The 15,385-nt window shown below is 32.9% G+C and overlaps 2 protein-coding genes across 2 annotated transcripts; one reads left to right on the forward strand and one right to left on the reverse strand.

Annotated features, from left to right (window-relative positions):
* Nucleotides 1-260: 260 nt before the first annotated feature.
* LOC130612039 (major facilitator superfamily domain-containing protein 6-B-like) lies at nucleotides 261-2,126 on the reverse strand. The gene is made up of 2 exons (XM_057433327.1): nucleotides 2,034-2,126; nucleotides 261-1,938 (listed from the first exon to the last, which is right to left on the reverse strand). Exons 1-2 carry the CDS (start codon nucleotides 2,124-2,126, stop codon nucleotides 958-960), a joined length of 1,074 nt encoding a protein of 357 aa, XP_057289310.1. The 3' UTR covers nucleotides 261-957.
* Nucleotides 2,127-4,788: 2,662 nt separating this feature from the next.
* Nucleotides 4,789-11,420, forward strand: LOC130612311 (major facilitator superfamily domain-containing protein 6-like). Its single transcript, XM_057433619.1, has 2 exons — nucleotides 4,789-6,298; nucleotides 8,105-11,420. The coding sequence occupies exon 2, from the start codon at nucleotides 8,901-8,903 to the stop codon at nucleotides 10,401-10,403; it is 1,503 nt and encodes a 500-aa protein (XP_057289602.1). The 5' UTR covers nucleotides 4,789-6,298; nucleotides 8,105-8,900; the 3' UTR covers nucleotides 10,404-11,420.
* The last annotated feature ends 3,965 nt before the right edge of the window (nucleotides 11,421-15,385 follow it).

Raw genomic sequence — 15,385 nt, forward strand, 5'->3', positions numbered from 1 at the left:
ACTTCAGTCATGGTAAGACCATTTTTGGCTTTACTTTCAAGTATGAATGTCTCGTTCGTACGGAGCACTGTTTTAGTGCCATGTGCGCTCGGCGGTTTCCTGGATCTGAATCTGACTTGTTTAATGGAGCTAGTTTTTATTTTCGATGAAAATTAACACAGCTATCATTTCTTTGCGTCATCTCAGATATTGGCTAAATAGGCAAAAAATTGCCTTGGGAACAAGGTTGGCATAACTGGTAAACCAAAAAATATGCTCAAAATGATGGTGACGTCAAAATCTTGTTTTTTCGTCACCTTCGTTCTGTTATTAAGATTGGTCAAAAATAAAAAAATGCCGTTTTCTACAAGATGAAAATGAAAGTGGCAATAAAATTTCGTTCTAGTCACCTAAATGCCATTTTTAGGCCAAAATAGGTCCACAATTTAACAATACTTTTTTTGTAACATTTTGCGCAGTGAACAAAAACGCATGCTCAACTGATGGTACTAACATATGTCACCCAATCAAAAATTGGTCTGAATAAAACTGTTTTTTTTTGTCAAAACAAAAAAAGCATTTTGAAAATAATAACTGAGATTTTGGTCTTCGTTTTATTGTAGGCCAAACATTTCATGTTTGCACACCAAAAATTAAATTTAGATATTGGTATTTTTTCTGCAGCGAAAAGTATTGCATAAATTCTCTTACAATTTTGTTCGAAAGCGTGATTTTTAAGTCGCATCGGCTCTTTGTTTCTTAAAAAACTATAACTCCGGAGTTTGTTTTCTTTGTTATGAGACCAATCGTAAAGTCGACAGCCAAAGTGTCTGTGAGAACAAATGACAAAATTATCTAACATGTTAAATAATGTAATGTCAAAGTACCGAACTTCAAAATATATTAAAAATGAAAAGAACAAAAAATAAAATAATACATGATCAACTAACAGAACGCTCAAATTTTGTATCCTACAAACTAAATACTAAATGAAATTTCTCCAAATCTGCTGTATTGGTTAAAAATTATTGTAAAGAAAAATTGAAAGAACGATATTTTTTGCGATTTTGTGGTGGATTTTAATTGAAAAAGAAAATACTTAAATTTTTGCGTGCTAGTTTCTACGAACATACTAAACGTGATTAATTTCATCGAATTTTCACAAATAATATTTGTTGGATAAAGTTTTACATTTGACCAAAAGTTTTTGTGAGGCATAATTTTCATCAGTCGTAATTTTTGTTGAATAGAGTTCTCGCCCTTGTTTGTCAAACTTTCATCATGAATTTCTTTTACGATTTCATTCATGGGTACATCAATTGAGCTGTGTATCCTTCTTCTTTCATACAGAAAGAAATGCAAAACAATTAAACCAGTCAAAAAGCCACAATTAATTGATGATGCTCTAGATAACCATCTACCACCGTATTTATCATAAATAACTCCTCCAACAATACTTCCAGTAAAGTTTCCTAAACTGTAATATACTCTAGTGACAATAGTAAACATTGTCACAGAGATTTTGATGGGACTTATCTTGTTTGTGTATTCCACAGCTGCTGCCCAAAATATTGCAAACCCAAAAAACTGGAAAAGCTGGATAGGTACCATCAGATAGGGTTCTTCAACAAAAGACATCGATAAAAATCGCAAGCAATATGAGAATGTAGCAATAATAAAACTTGGATAGGTACCGCAAAATAATTTTATTAACTTTGCTGAAACACGAAATACTAGAATTTCAGATACTGATGACAATGCTGAAGCTAAACCAATGATGGTTTTTGTTCTTCCCAACTCTTTCTCCATAAATATAGCTTGAAATCCATTTATTAGAGAGAAATTGATTCCCATGTGTGCTACAATGATCAAGAAGAAGATAACTTTCATTTGGCGACATGTTGAGAATAAAGTTTTTGCAACATTTGTTTTGTTTTTGCTGGAAACACATTCACATTCCTGGTTTTCAATACACTTGTTTTCCACGAAAGTAAAGGTAGCAACTTTACCATTATTGTCTTTTACCTTTATTTCTCTTTTGCTTTTACTCTTACATCTTTTTCTAATCTGCTTTTTTCACTACTAGTGACGTCCTTATGCCATGTTACCAATGGCTTCGATATACTTTCATTTTGGCAATATTTCATTGATCATTGGTCAATATTTCATAAGATTCTTCCCATGCATGACAAAAAATAACTTATCTCCTGCACTGTTCTCCACCCCAATCTTAGCATCTGCTGCTTTGGCAATCCATGGTAAAGGTACAATCGTTGAGGATGTCAGTAGAACCAATTTTTCTCTACGAAAGTGGTTAGCTATTGCACCAAAACAAGGTGATATTACTAGTGAGAAGATAGTTCTTATACCAGCAATAAGAACGCTTTGCGTAACAGATAAACCAATGGAATGGAAGAAATTTATTAGGTATGGTAAAAAACAACCCATAGTTCCATAGATTGCAAAATAACATATTTTTGCGGGAATAAGCGCTTTTATAACACGTGGTGACGGAGCGTTAATCAGTCTGGTCGCGTCAATTGGATCGTTCATATCTACTTTAACTGGATAAAAGATCTCATAAATGGTTTGAGCTGCGTCACTTCAGACTCTAAAATTATAATCTTTTGTTAAAAAACATCGCAGCATTTATCAGTTTCACATTGAATGATGCAGCTCTAAATTAGAGAATACAGCAAGACACTAGTACAGAAACCTTTGGAAAACTAAAACGAATTAGAGACACTATCTGAGAAAATATAAAATGTCATAAAGGAAAGTTTATACCCTTGCAGAGCTCTCCACTTTCAAAGATAAAAAATATCACATCAATGAATGAGAAGTAATAATTTTTTAGAAACAAAAAAATAATATAAAAGTTATGTTTCATTCTATCTGCAGACATCGCCAGAACTTTTGTCGTTAGATCTTCCTTTTTGTAAAAAAAACAGCAAAGCAATGTTACAATATTGACATATTTCAAAGAAAGGAAAAAGCATATTATTATAAGAGGGTAAGCAGGTGCGGATCCAGGGTTAGTCAGATAAGTCGCGTGACTAAGTGTAAATTTGACGAAAAATGTTAGCCAAGCGAAGATGTCGACGATCAAGGCGTTGCAAACGGAGGGCGTTAAAAATTGTAATTTTTTTACGGCGAAAAGCCATGGTTCACAGCCCTCTCCAATTCGCCTATAGCGATGTTGACGTCAAAGTTGTGACGTCGCTACCATATAGACTGAGAGGGTTGCAAATTATAGCTTACAGATTTTGACTGATTCATTTTGACTAATCAGTCACTCAGTCAGTCAAAAATCAAATAGCTATGGCCCGCAACCCTCCCCATCTCACCTAAGGGGCCTGTGACGTCAAAATCGTGACGTAATTTTCACACTCTATGCGTAGTCCAACAATATGTGGCCCGCAGCCGGCGAAGGAAATTTAGGTTCCGTTTTGCGTGGTTACTGATAACCTGTTAGGCTATAGTTTTAACTCCCATCCGTCAGGATTAGTCAAAGACTCACGCCTTTTGGCTTGGATTCTTTCCGTACTATTATTGATTATGGCTGCAGCAGATATGTTGGCGCGGGTGCTTACTGATTTAAAGTGTGATAATTTTGAATCTGTTCGTAAAATGCAAAAAGAACTTTTAGAAAGTGTTTATTCTCGAGCATTTTTGTTGTGTGGGGATATTTATCCCTTGGTTGGTAAAAGTCTTCATCGGAATTCAGGTCCAGATATATACCTTCCATCTGAGGCGAGGTGTGAGGATAAAGGAATTATTGTTTTAAGGTGAGAAGTATGTTTTTTACTCTCCAACACACCTTGCATTTATCTAAAGGTTTTCAGTATATCTGCTACGAAAAGCTAGTTGGGGAGAGCTTTATACAACAGACTATTAAATTAAAACCAAATACAAAAAGATTTAATTAGCTAATAGCTAGGGCTAATACACCTTTACGATAATTCGGAAAAAATAACACTCCATCGCAGCTTATTTTGCAATCAGAGGAGGTAAACATTACACTTTTATAAGAGTTTATTAAGGAGAAAACACTATTTTTCGTGATAACTTTTCTTGCCACGTTTTGTTTTTAATGAAAAGTACACATAAGTTGTATCTTATTATTATTAACGTTTCCTAAAAATTTGAAAGAAATTGATACGACGGAAGTTAAAAAACTGGAGAAAACACGCTTTCGTCTCTAACAAACTCTCATAAAAACACGAGTTTTACCTCCTTTTTTTCGATATTGTAAAACGATGGAGAGCCGTAGGAACGCATGTACAATTGAATTGTCATAAAGGTGTATTGTTTTTGTAATATGAGCTTTGAACAGAATTTTCAGCATTGCGGAGGAATTCTTTCTCAATTAATATTTGTGTTGTTATTAGAAGCAAGAACTTGACATCTGGATAAGTAAGGTTGGTGATGAAAATAAACAACTCTTCGAATGACTATTAAGAAACAAGTTTGTTGAGTAAAAGGTCATGGTAAAATATATTATTTTTAGATCCAATCCATCAGGAGACTGTCTATACAGCTCAGCATCGTTGGTATAGGCATAGGTGATAATTCTCTTGTTGATGTTTTGAGAATCTTGACATCCATAGAACTTTTCTTGCATCCTTCCTTTTATTCCAATCATCCTTGTTTTCAATTTGCTTTTAAAAACCAAAAGGCAAATATTTTTATATCTGAGAAAAGTTTATTCAGATTTTCCCTTTCCCATATTGTTTGTGATATGACTCTTTCTCCTGAGGAGGCAGTTAAAGCAGAAGCAATCAACAACTGTACCCCCAAGACATGGTTTCCTTTTCTGTCAATACTTGCCTTGTCAACAGTAATAAAGAGAAAAATTAACACATTTTACCCACAATTCGGTTTGTTACAGTTTGTTACAACTTTCTTTACACAGTGTATATTGCCACACCCATCTATTTTACCTGATGAAGATCAGTTAAAAATTTTATTTTGTTATGAAGATATTGTTAAGTCTGGTGTAGACTTCAAGCCAAATCATTACGTTCCCCTTTTTCCAGGTTGCAACTTTCTTAACTGAAAGTTGCATTTTCCTATTTCAGCATGCAAAAAGCAGTAAAAAACCCTTCTTAATTCTTCTTTCAAAGTTCAAACGAAACTTGAGTTTAGCCCTATGAATAAACAAATATATCTGAACAAATACATGGGTTGAGGTGTGTTTGTATCATATCACATGTATGTATATTTCATCTTCATTATCCTGATCTTTCCATATTCTTATTTTTTTTGTTATTATTGTGTTTTATTTTGCTGTCCATGGCTGGTGTGATCATTTGATTCACCTAGTCATGCTGATGAAGCCTGATATTGGCAGAAACAGCAGGAGTTTATAAATAATGAAATATATTCACAATTGTCTCACTTTATTGTAGTTAATCCCTGTTAATTTTAGTGGTTTTATCTATCTAAAATAAGACGTGTAAGACGGAGATTTGATTCTTATAAAAGATGTTCTTAGGAGATTTTGTTATAGCTTAGCGTTTCTTTTGGTCAATTTTATTAATAACTAGATAAATCGGAAGACAATTTTTCGGCGATTTTTGTACCCGCAAAGCTTAAAATTTAGCCCCCAGCTGCTAAATTCAAGACTCAGTCTTGACTAAGTCTTGAAAAAGTCTGGATCCGCCCCTGGGTAAGAAAACAAAACAGCAAATAAAAATCTTTTCACTCAGTGAAGCAACCGCGCCTGTAACTATATTTGACATCAATTAGATTTTCACCGACTTTTAAGTTAGCTCACAAAAAGCGCGATAAACTTGATCACTGTGTGTATGTCTGTAACAAGCAAAGTCGATTAAACTTTCAACAATTTTCTTTAAAAAAAGCTGAAAAATTTCCGCGATAAAACTATAAAACTGTCGCTGTCTTTTGAAACGTTTGTTCAAATTAATTTTCAGACATGTAATAAAATTGTATTTATTATTGTCAAAAGAAGAAATCGCCATTTTATTAAATAGCTAATTATAATGAGGAAGTGACTTTTTTTCTAACGGTTTTATTGTCTATTTCATTTATTAATAAAAATTCAACCAACCTGCACTAAATTTCTTATGAAAAATTCACGGGTGATTGGTTTTCATTGTTCTTTTGTTGTAACATTTATGATTTATTTGCTCTTAAAGGAAATTAACAACAAACTTGTTGAAGAAAGGTGAGATGAATTTAACGGTTTATTTATTTGTTCTTCTTTCATTTTTCAGTATCTATACAAGCGGGTTTTTAAAATTAGTAACAAAATTAATCCAGGAACCTGATCTTGCACGCCAAGGTTGAAACACAAGTGAGTAGCCATATGCAGATATTGTTTAGATAACTGTTATCTCCTCATTTAACTGTTGAAAACTGCGAGTTTGTCCTTTAACAACCGCAACTGTTGTTAGCTCATTCGACTGTCAATGATTGCATGATCTTGTGATAAAAACCAATTATGTTATCAACTAGTTTTTAATTATTCGTAATTTTTTTAATATAACCTTTTTATCTTTCAACTTTGTAGTCGTTTTTTTTTTTTTTTAAAACTTCAGCTAAAAAGGGCTTGACTAACAACAACTTAGGAGGATTAAGTAATTTTTTTTAATATGAAATGTAAGTTTTGTCTCTGATAGTAAACATCTTTGGTGGTGAAATCAAAAATTTGGAGAAAAACGTTTGGGAATAATATATGCCAAAAATATCTCGCTTAGGGCCATTGATGTATATTAATGTAATAAACTTAAGCTTCTGTGCATATAAAGAACAAACAATTTAGAAAACAACAAAGCTTGTTTTTAGTGCTTCTCTGAAGTTATTCGACTCCATTAAGTTGTTGTCAGTGTTAAATTCGACGTTTTATCAACGGCTTTTGTTAGTCTTATTCTTCTGCACAAAAATTCATACAAACCTCTTGCGCTTGCTTTTCACTTCTCTTTTCATACTGATGAAAATACAAATTGTTAATTGTTTCACCTAAAAAAGGTGACTAGTGATAGAAAGCAGTTGGATGACGAGAAACAGTGCAATAGCTCAGTGGTGTATTAGCATTTTGACGACCAGCTGAATGGACTTTCACAATTTTTTGCAACAAAGAGTGATATAATGCTGGCCAAAGTTTTTTCAAAATAACTAACCGAGCTATGTGGCTTGATTACTTACACTCCAATAGCTCCTCATTGTTGCTGTTACAACAAAAACCATAAAAAAAATACCCACAGAGATTACCTTTTTTTCTGAGCCATTTCCACAGAAAAAGATGTGTTGTAATTTAATAATTTAACACAAATTCAAGAAGGTATGGACTATTTCAAATCTACCAAGAAGACTTGGATATGTGAAAAACACTTCGAACCACCAAAGATGTTTATTATTAGAGGCAAAACTTATACTTCATAATGAAAAAATTTACTTAATACCTCTAAGTTGTTGTTAGCCAAGCCCTTTCCAGCTGAAGTAAAACGAAAATTATGGAAAAAATAGAAAAACGACTACAAAGTTTAAAGATACAAATGTTATATTAAAATATTTACAAATAATTAAAAACTATAATTGGTTTTTAGAATATTTTTTAAGAATCATGCAATCATGTTTTTCAGCATTTGAAATATTTAAATCTGTTTTAAATTTTGTTTCGTGTTTTTTTTTAAATCAAAGAAAAATTGGTGAAGGTTTTGTATATTGCTATTATACAATTACAAAGAAGGAAAAAAAGAGATGAGCATGGGCGTAAAAAATGTCTTAAAGGATAAGCAAAGATTTTGGTATCGTTCATCTTTCATGTTTATTTAATGCATTAGGACGATCTATTTGTAACAACTTTAATACCTGGTAACACTTGGTAACACTTGGTAACACTTGGAACACTTGGTAGTGCTTGCATTCAGACATCAAAGGAACAAGTGCTCATAATTATGCCTGGAACTGTGAAAGAAAAGCTTTCTAATACGCAGTGCATAATTAATTGTTGTGTTGAGTTCAACGTGGCAGTACCACAATCTCTGCCTTGAAATAATATTTTATTAGGTCATTACGAACTCACTTTGGTCAAATTATTGTTCTATTTTCTATTTTTAAAAGAAACTTAGAAATTTTTATAAATGCTTAATCTTTCTAGCGGAGATGGTATTGTGGTGTTGTAATCATAAGGTCTCATGTTTGAGTCCCAACTCCGATGCACTTTAAATGCAGTGTTGTCAGTCCATCTTAACTCGACTATTGACTGTGAACCGGCTTGTGTGTTAGGCAAGCAAGTTAGAGCCATCTTCTACGATCTCTAGCGGTAATGCAACTTAGTTACAGTCGAAGGAGAGAAAGAGCAAGCCGTAATGATGCAATTCCAAATGACGTTAAAGCTTTGTTACTTGCTCATTTTATTTGCTTTTAGAGCAATATAATGGTTGACTATTTATATGTTGTTGATGTGGTGTATTGCTTTAGAAAACTCCATATTGTCATTACATTCTGCATATCACAAAATTTTCTTGTCTCTTTTTTTCCTGAATTAATCTTGACGTTCTGAAATTCCATATATAAACTACATTTAAAGAAAACGATTATTTCTCGTTTGTCATGTGCCAACCTGAATTAAATATAATTTGTTTAAAGTAATTAATTATAAACGCTCAAGATTATTTGTAGATCAAATACAATGCTTATTTTTTTGTCATTAAAATATTTTGCAAATCAGTTAGTAAATCTCTCAAACATACGATTGCACGCATCGACGGATTTTAAAAGTTTAATTAATGTCTACGAATATTATTATTGATCGATATACAGCTACCTAAATTAAACAAATTAGTTAACAAATATTGATCACTTGAAACTCAAACATAAATTTAAAAGGGAGATCGCAATTAAATATACTATATATTCAAAATTTTTAAGCTTTTTCCGAGTAAACTTTGCTGATGATGGATGAATCAACGTCGAAACAAACAAGATCTTGTGTTGGTCCACATTTTATTAAGGAGTTAATTCCCGCAAAATTAGCATACATTGGTATGTACGGGACTATGGGATGTGTGTTGCCATATTTTAATGCTTTCTTAGTATCTGTTGGTTTAACAGTCACTCAAAGTGGACTTATAACTGGATTGCGCACCATAGCATCTCTCATTGGAGCCCCTTTTATTGCAATAATTATTGATCACAGTGACCACAAAAGATTTATTGTTCCCAGTATGCTTATAATTCATATCGCTGTGACATTCCCAGTACCATGGATTGCAAAAAGTATCATTGGTGATGACGAAGATTTAGCAAGTGACGAGAAGTCTAAATTGTTTTACGTAATGTTAACGATGGCTTCTTTGATTGCGGTGTTTGGCCTTTCCATCGTCGGCTTCATAGACGCCAATGTTATGGTACTAGTGAAAAAGTATAAAAATAAAACTACTTTCGGCTATCAAAGAGTTTTTGGTCCAGTCGGTTTTGCTGCATCGTCTTTTTTGGCTGGATTTGTTTCAGATCAATATCAAATAGAGGGTATGTCGAAATATACAGCAGCTTTTATTATGTACCTTCCGTTTATCATTTTGCTATTTATTTCGTTTATTTTTCTTACTCGTTCTTCTGAGAGCGCAGGTCGTACCATGTTTAAGCTGAAATCTCAAACTATTTCAACGGAAAGGGATGGAAAAAATCAATACACTAAGAATATTGAATTGCCATCAACTGTTTCCATTAAGGACGAATCTACCAATGATATAAAATCAGTAAAAGAGAATAAAAGTGAGCAAAACAGATCAGTTGGAAGAAGCACAATCAACACATGCCGTCAACATAAAGTTATGTTCTTTATCACCATCATGGCTCATATGGGCATCAATTATTCCTTAATCAATGGATTTCAAGCAATTTTTATGGAGAAAGAGTTAGGAACAACAAAAACCATCATTGGTGTAGCTTCGGCATTGTCACCAGTATCTGAAATATTAGCATTTCCTGTTTCAGCAAAGCTAATAAAGTTATTTGGTGGTATCTATCCAAGTTTTATTATTGCTACATTCTCATATTGCTTGCGATTTTTATCGATGTCTTTTGTTGAAGAACCTTATCTGATGGTACCTATCCAACTCTTCCAGTTTTTTGGGTTTGCAATATTTTGGGCAGCAGCTGTGGAATACACAAACAAGATAAGTCCCATCAAAATCTCTGTGACAATGTTTACTATTGTCACCAGCGTATATTACAGTTTAGGAAACATTGTTGGAAATATTGTTGGAGGAGTTATTTATGATGAATACGGTGGTAGATGGTTATTTAGAGTGTCATCAATTAATTGTGGCTTTATGACTGGTTTAATTGTTTTATACTTCTTTCTGTATGAAAAAAGAAGCAAAGAACAAATCGAAGGGGTGTATGTTAACAAACATGGACGCGAAGAAGACACAGTTGGAAGAAAAGAATAAATAATTGGTTGACAATTTCCAGGGGAATTTTTATGTTTATCTTAGGAAGGACATTGGACATTAAGAAGGATTGCGACATTTAACTTAAAATTTTGATTACAATCTTATAGCACAATATGCAAAATTACTAGTTGATGCCAAACCGCCTACAGTGAATTCTAACCCCAACAAATATTTCGTAGAACAGGAATTTTTTTTGCAATCAATCGTTGGAACGTTTATTGCTACTACACAGGAGAAAAATTCTAAAGTTTAAATTTTATTTAACTTTAAGTTTTCTGCAAAATGAAGATTTTTAGCCAATCAAATTTGCACCTTTTGTATTCTCTGTCCTTTCTCTGTCCTTTAAAGACAGGAAAAATATAACAAAAGGATACAAAGTGTGATAACATGTCAAATTGCAAAATGTTTTTGTTCTGTTCTGTTCTAGTTTTTGTTCAAGTTTCTGTCCCTAGTTGTGAGCTTATTCAAGAAAAGGGCTTACCGAATCGAGAAATATGGTGCCTGCAGAGCATGTTAAATCATTTGTTATCTCATATATGCAGGAGATATTAGAGGAGGAGGGTTTCAATTTGGTTGAAGTCAATTTTGCGATTTCTTAAAATAATACGGTGGTGAAGTATTGGTGGTGCAAATTAAATGTTGCTATAAAAAGTTGAACCATTGTCAATGAAAAACAATACATGGATACAATGGGGACGTAAATGATTGTGGCGAAACAAAGCAGTAAATTTAAAAACACCTAAAAAAACGACGAAATGCAGCCTACATTAATTTAACAATTGTGACTCATTTCGAATATAGGGCAAAGTTATACTGAAATTCGTGCAGGTTTTAAATACAACAAAAGATAAAAAAAATTAAAGAAAAACAAAATTAAGAATAAAGATTGTCTTGTTTTATATTTAGACCAAACCATGCTTTGTTAATACTCTCACTTCTACCTTGACTAGCAGCAGAATTTACAGAATTAAACCGGCATTATTTAACTCTAATTTTTTAACTATGCTATACTAAACATTTCCTCCAGGGCTGTAGGATTGGAGCATTTTTTTTCCTCATTTTATATTACTTGGAAAACGCCAGACTCTCCTCCAGCTTGAATGCATATTTTTAGGTTGCACGCTTCAATGGATGGACAACATCTGTTACAGCGCTTCTTGTGGCTTAGGCCAAGAAGTTAAAAATAGAGTCTGTTAAACGTCCCTGTAGTTGAGGTACATCTTTTCCCTCATTCAGACAATCTAGAAACGGGGTTGGGATGGGTAAGATAAGATCCAAATGGTAATAAATGTCCTTCTCCCTCTTTGAAGCACCCGAGAGTATTATACACCTTATAATTATGGACTTCATAGACCGTTCTTGTGAAGTTTTCCTTAATGAGTTCTTTTTCCTAGTAGCAAAGCAAGAAATTCACTGGAAGCATGTTTCTTGCAGTTTTCGTTTAAATTTGGTGTGAATTTAAGGTGACAGTAACCCTTTTAAATTTTTTTTTTTACATAATAAGTTACGAAAGGTTATTTTCAGACTATATATCCATATTTTTTCTGTTACAACACACTCGTCCCGATTTTATGGCCAAAATACTATTATCTTTCACCAAAAATATTCAGCCTCAACAATTTCTCTTTAAAATAAAATTCATAAATAATTAATTAGTTCTGCCGAATATAGTCTAAGTCTACGCGCTTGCGAAACTGTACAGAAAGAAATGACGTAATCATTAAAGAGAAACGTTAATAACAACAAAGATGGCGCATTACGTAGAAATTTAAGACGATCATCATTATGCTACACTTCACGAGCTTTAACTTTCGATAGCATTTTCGTTTTACTTTAAAATTTTCAGACATGCTTGGTGAACCATGCAGCCATGATACGGTGTGCGGAAATCTCTTTATTCGGAATTTTTTTCTTTTAACAGCGTTCGATGCAGCAGGGGATGCTAACAAAGAATCTTTTGAAAAAAAAACAAAAGGCTATTTTTAAAAAAAATAAGAATGAGCAAAAAAATCCGCACACCGTTTTAACAGGGTTAATCGAAGGTTCATTTAAAAACAGAAGCTGATAACAAATAACGAGATTATAAAAAGTTGGAGCTCGTAGAAACCGATTTTTTTCTTGTTTATGATACTTTTTTAATAATTTTTTTTGCTGACTCAGCAATTTTAGTATTTAGTTAAAATCATTTTATTATGTATTAAGGCCTATATTTTTAGGAAATAGTAAAAAAAATCGTATTAATAAAACACTGAGTAAATAATTAAGCAATTCAGACAGATAAGAAATCATTACTGTTACCTTAATTTAGCAAATATTTTAAATTTGACATGGCGTATTTTGGCAAAAATCACCCCACTCACCGAATTTTTGCCTTGCCAAAAATTCTCCTTTGTGTTTCGATTTTTTTCCTCAATGCACGTTATCAATGATCAATCTGGTCACGAGGACTTCGTTTTCGCTTTCTAATATGTAGTCAGCCCGAAAGTAGTAGTAGCTGCTTGATCAATGACATGATTTATTGACAATCGAAAGTCGCCTACCTTTCCTTTTTACAGCAGTATCTTATGATATTGACATTACATTTATTATACTGAAACAAGCAAGAAACATGAGTAATTTATGGCGTTAAAGGGCATCAATCTTCACGCATGCGCATGCAGATTAAATATAAAAGGGAACGAAAGTTCAACTCCCACGAAATTTTAGTGTAAAAAAGTTAAGTAAAGAAAAAATTCGTTAAACGAATAATCTTGCAAAAAATCTTTCATTACTAAAACGCGAAAGTGCACCATGAATGTTAAAGTTCGAAACATGATGAAAGAGAATTTCCAAATTTTAACCACCAACCTATCGCAAGTACTACTAGCAACAATGATGCCCAAAAATAGTTAAAGGCAATAAAAAAATTAAAGGACAGCGTTTTAAAAATAACTACATTATTTCTCAATTTGTATTTTTTTCTGAATGGAGCTAAACTGCAAGTTTTGCTCATGTTAATTGTGGTGACAGAATTACAGTTCTTTAGTATTGTGGTTAATATACATTAGGTTTACCTTAGTCATTAAACATGTCATGTAGAGCCTGACACAGTGGGGGTGGTTTCTACCTATAGACCTAATCTTAAAGATTGCCAGGGTTATTAGTCTCACTTGCCTGTAAAGGAACTGGAGCCTACCCAGGTCTTGATTATTAATGGTTGCATATAAGAACCCAACATCCCACACTGCACAAGTTCTTCAGATGTACCTTACAGCTTACAGTTTTGGGAAGCCAAATCTATCTATCTAGCCATTATCCTTCTATGTATATACTGGATTATATTGCACAAGGAGGCATTAGATAAAAAGCTTTGGATATTTCATCAGAAGAGACATTGCATGTAGCCAGGTCAGTTCTTTTCATATTATTTACTATCTATTAATGTTAAGAGAGTTAAGGCAATGTCACTTTTAAACTATAGAAGGCAAAGGGCATGTCTCTTGCAACTGTGGGCCCCAGCATAGGGTTAATAGCACACTTCTTTCTGAGAAATCTGGTTAGCAGAGAAGGTATTATGGAATAGAAAGCTTAGTTATCCAATTAGTTATGCACTTCTAGTAGCCATTATGGATTTTATGCAAGTTCAATTTGAACCCTGTGGTTTTAATTCATCATCCTTTTACATTTGTTAATACTAAGTAATAGTAGTTAGGGGCTACAAAGGCCAACATTGTGAGTCGTGGTAGGTAGGATTAGCTAACAGATCCTTACTTAACAGGAAAACCTATCTGTTGTTGTGGCTCATTTTGCTTTATTTCTAGATTCACACACATATATACATTCCCTCCTTTAAGTTGCCTAGCTTCCCTGTTTACATACCGTTGTTAACATCCTAAAACCTGTTCGAAATTCCTAGAACAACAGTGTCAGAACGACTACACATAGCTGTTTTATTATGAATTCCTTTACCAGGTGGTAATGCAAATAAAACATTTTCTATATGCGAAGCTCCAATTCTTATACATGTTTATTTTATGAGCATGACATTTATAAGCATCCCTAAGCTTAAATTTAGTCATTTTAAGCATATATAAGCGTTATGCGAAGCCGAAGAAAACTTTTTATGTTTTTCTTTTTATGTTTTGTTTCGTTAGCAGTTTTTTTTTTATTCTTTATATCTGCATTAACCAGTATGTCTTAAGATTTAAATTGTAATTAATGGTGCTGAACACAATTAGACTATATTGGGCCTGATCATGTTTTTCATAAGCCTCTGTAAGCCCCCATTTTAGCATTTCAATTGCTTATATAAAAATTTATAAAGATACTTGGGAAACATGTAAGAAACATTACCAGGCTGAATTGTCAAAAAGTGATGTTTTTTATAAGGTTATCATGTGTTCTAATAATTAATTGATTAATATATATATGCTCTGTATGAGATTAACAATACTTCCAGCTCGTTTCAACTCTGTCTCGATTCTCCGTTTCCAAAAAGATAGGAATGATAAACTAGACCTGATCAAAATTGCCAACTCATTTGTTCAATCACACAACAACTGGAAGCGAGTATTTGGAAAATTTACAAAGGACTGGCATTATCTTTTTTTTTTTTTTTTGCTTCCATGTTAATATTGCTTATTTTGAAAATATATCTTACATACAATATGGCGTTTCTATATATAATCCTGCATTGGTGAAGGCTTTCAAGCGCAATATTTCAGAATTTGAACTATGTTTTAGCCAATCTAGGGGGCCGAAAGTTTAAAAATTTTCTTAGCCTGTTGGCCTCAACCATGGTCGGCCTCCTTTAACACTGAAGAATTTAATAATTTAATTTAGCCGGGCCTGTTAAGGAACACAAAAGAGACAATTCTCACAAAAATGAAACTTCAAGCAAACAATCCTTTTAACTAAATAGCTTATAATATCAATCGGAGTATCTGCTAAAAAAAAAAAAAAAAAAAAAAAAATCAGAGATGTTCCCATTATGATGGGTT

Source organism: Hydractinia symbiolongicarpus, chromosome 10 (genome assembly GCF_029227915.1).
Source record: "Hydractinia symbiolongicarpus strain clone_291-10 chromosome 10, HSymV2.1, whole genome shotgun sequence".
Taxonomy (NCBI): Eukaryota; Metazoa; Cnidaria; class Hydrozoa; order Anthoathecata; family Hydractiniidae; genus Hydractinia; species Hydractinia symbiolongicarpus.

Excerpts from the sequence above, each read along its gene's own strand:
- LOC130612039 (XM_057433327.1), bottom strand. The coding sequence starts at position 2,126 with ATGAAATATTGCCAAAATGAAAGTATATCGAAGCCATTGGTAACATGG. Across the intron at positions 1,939-2,033 it reads AAAGCAGATTAGAAAAAGAT|GAATGTGAATGTGTTTCCAG; the intron begins GTAAGAGTAAAA and ends ATTGAAAACCAG.
- LOC130612311 (XM_057433619.1), top strand. The coding sequence starts at position 8,901 with ATGATGGATGAATCAACGTCGAAACAAACAAGATCTTGTGTTGGTCCA.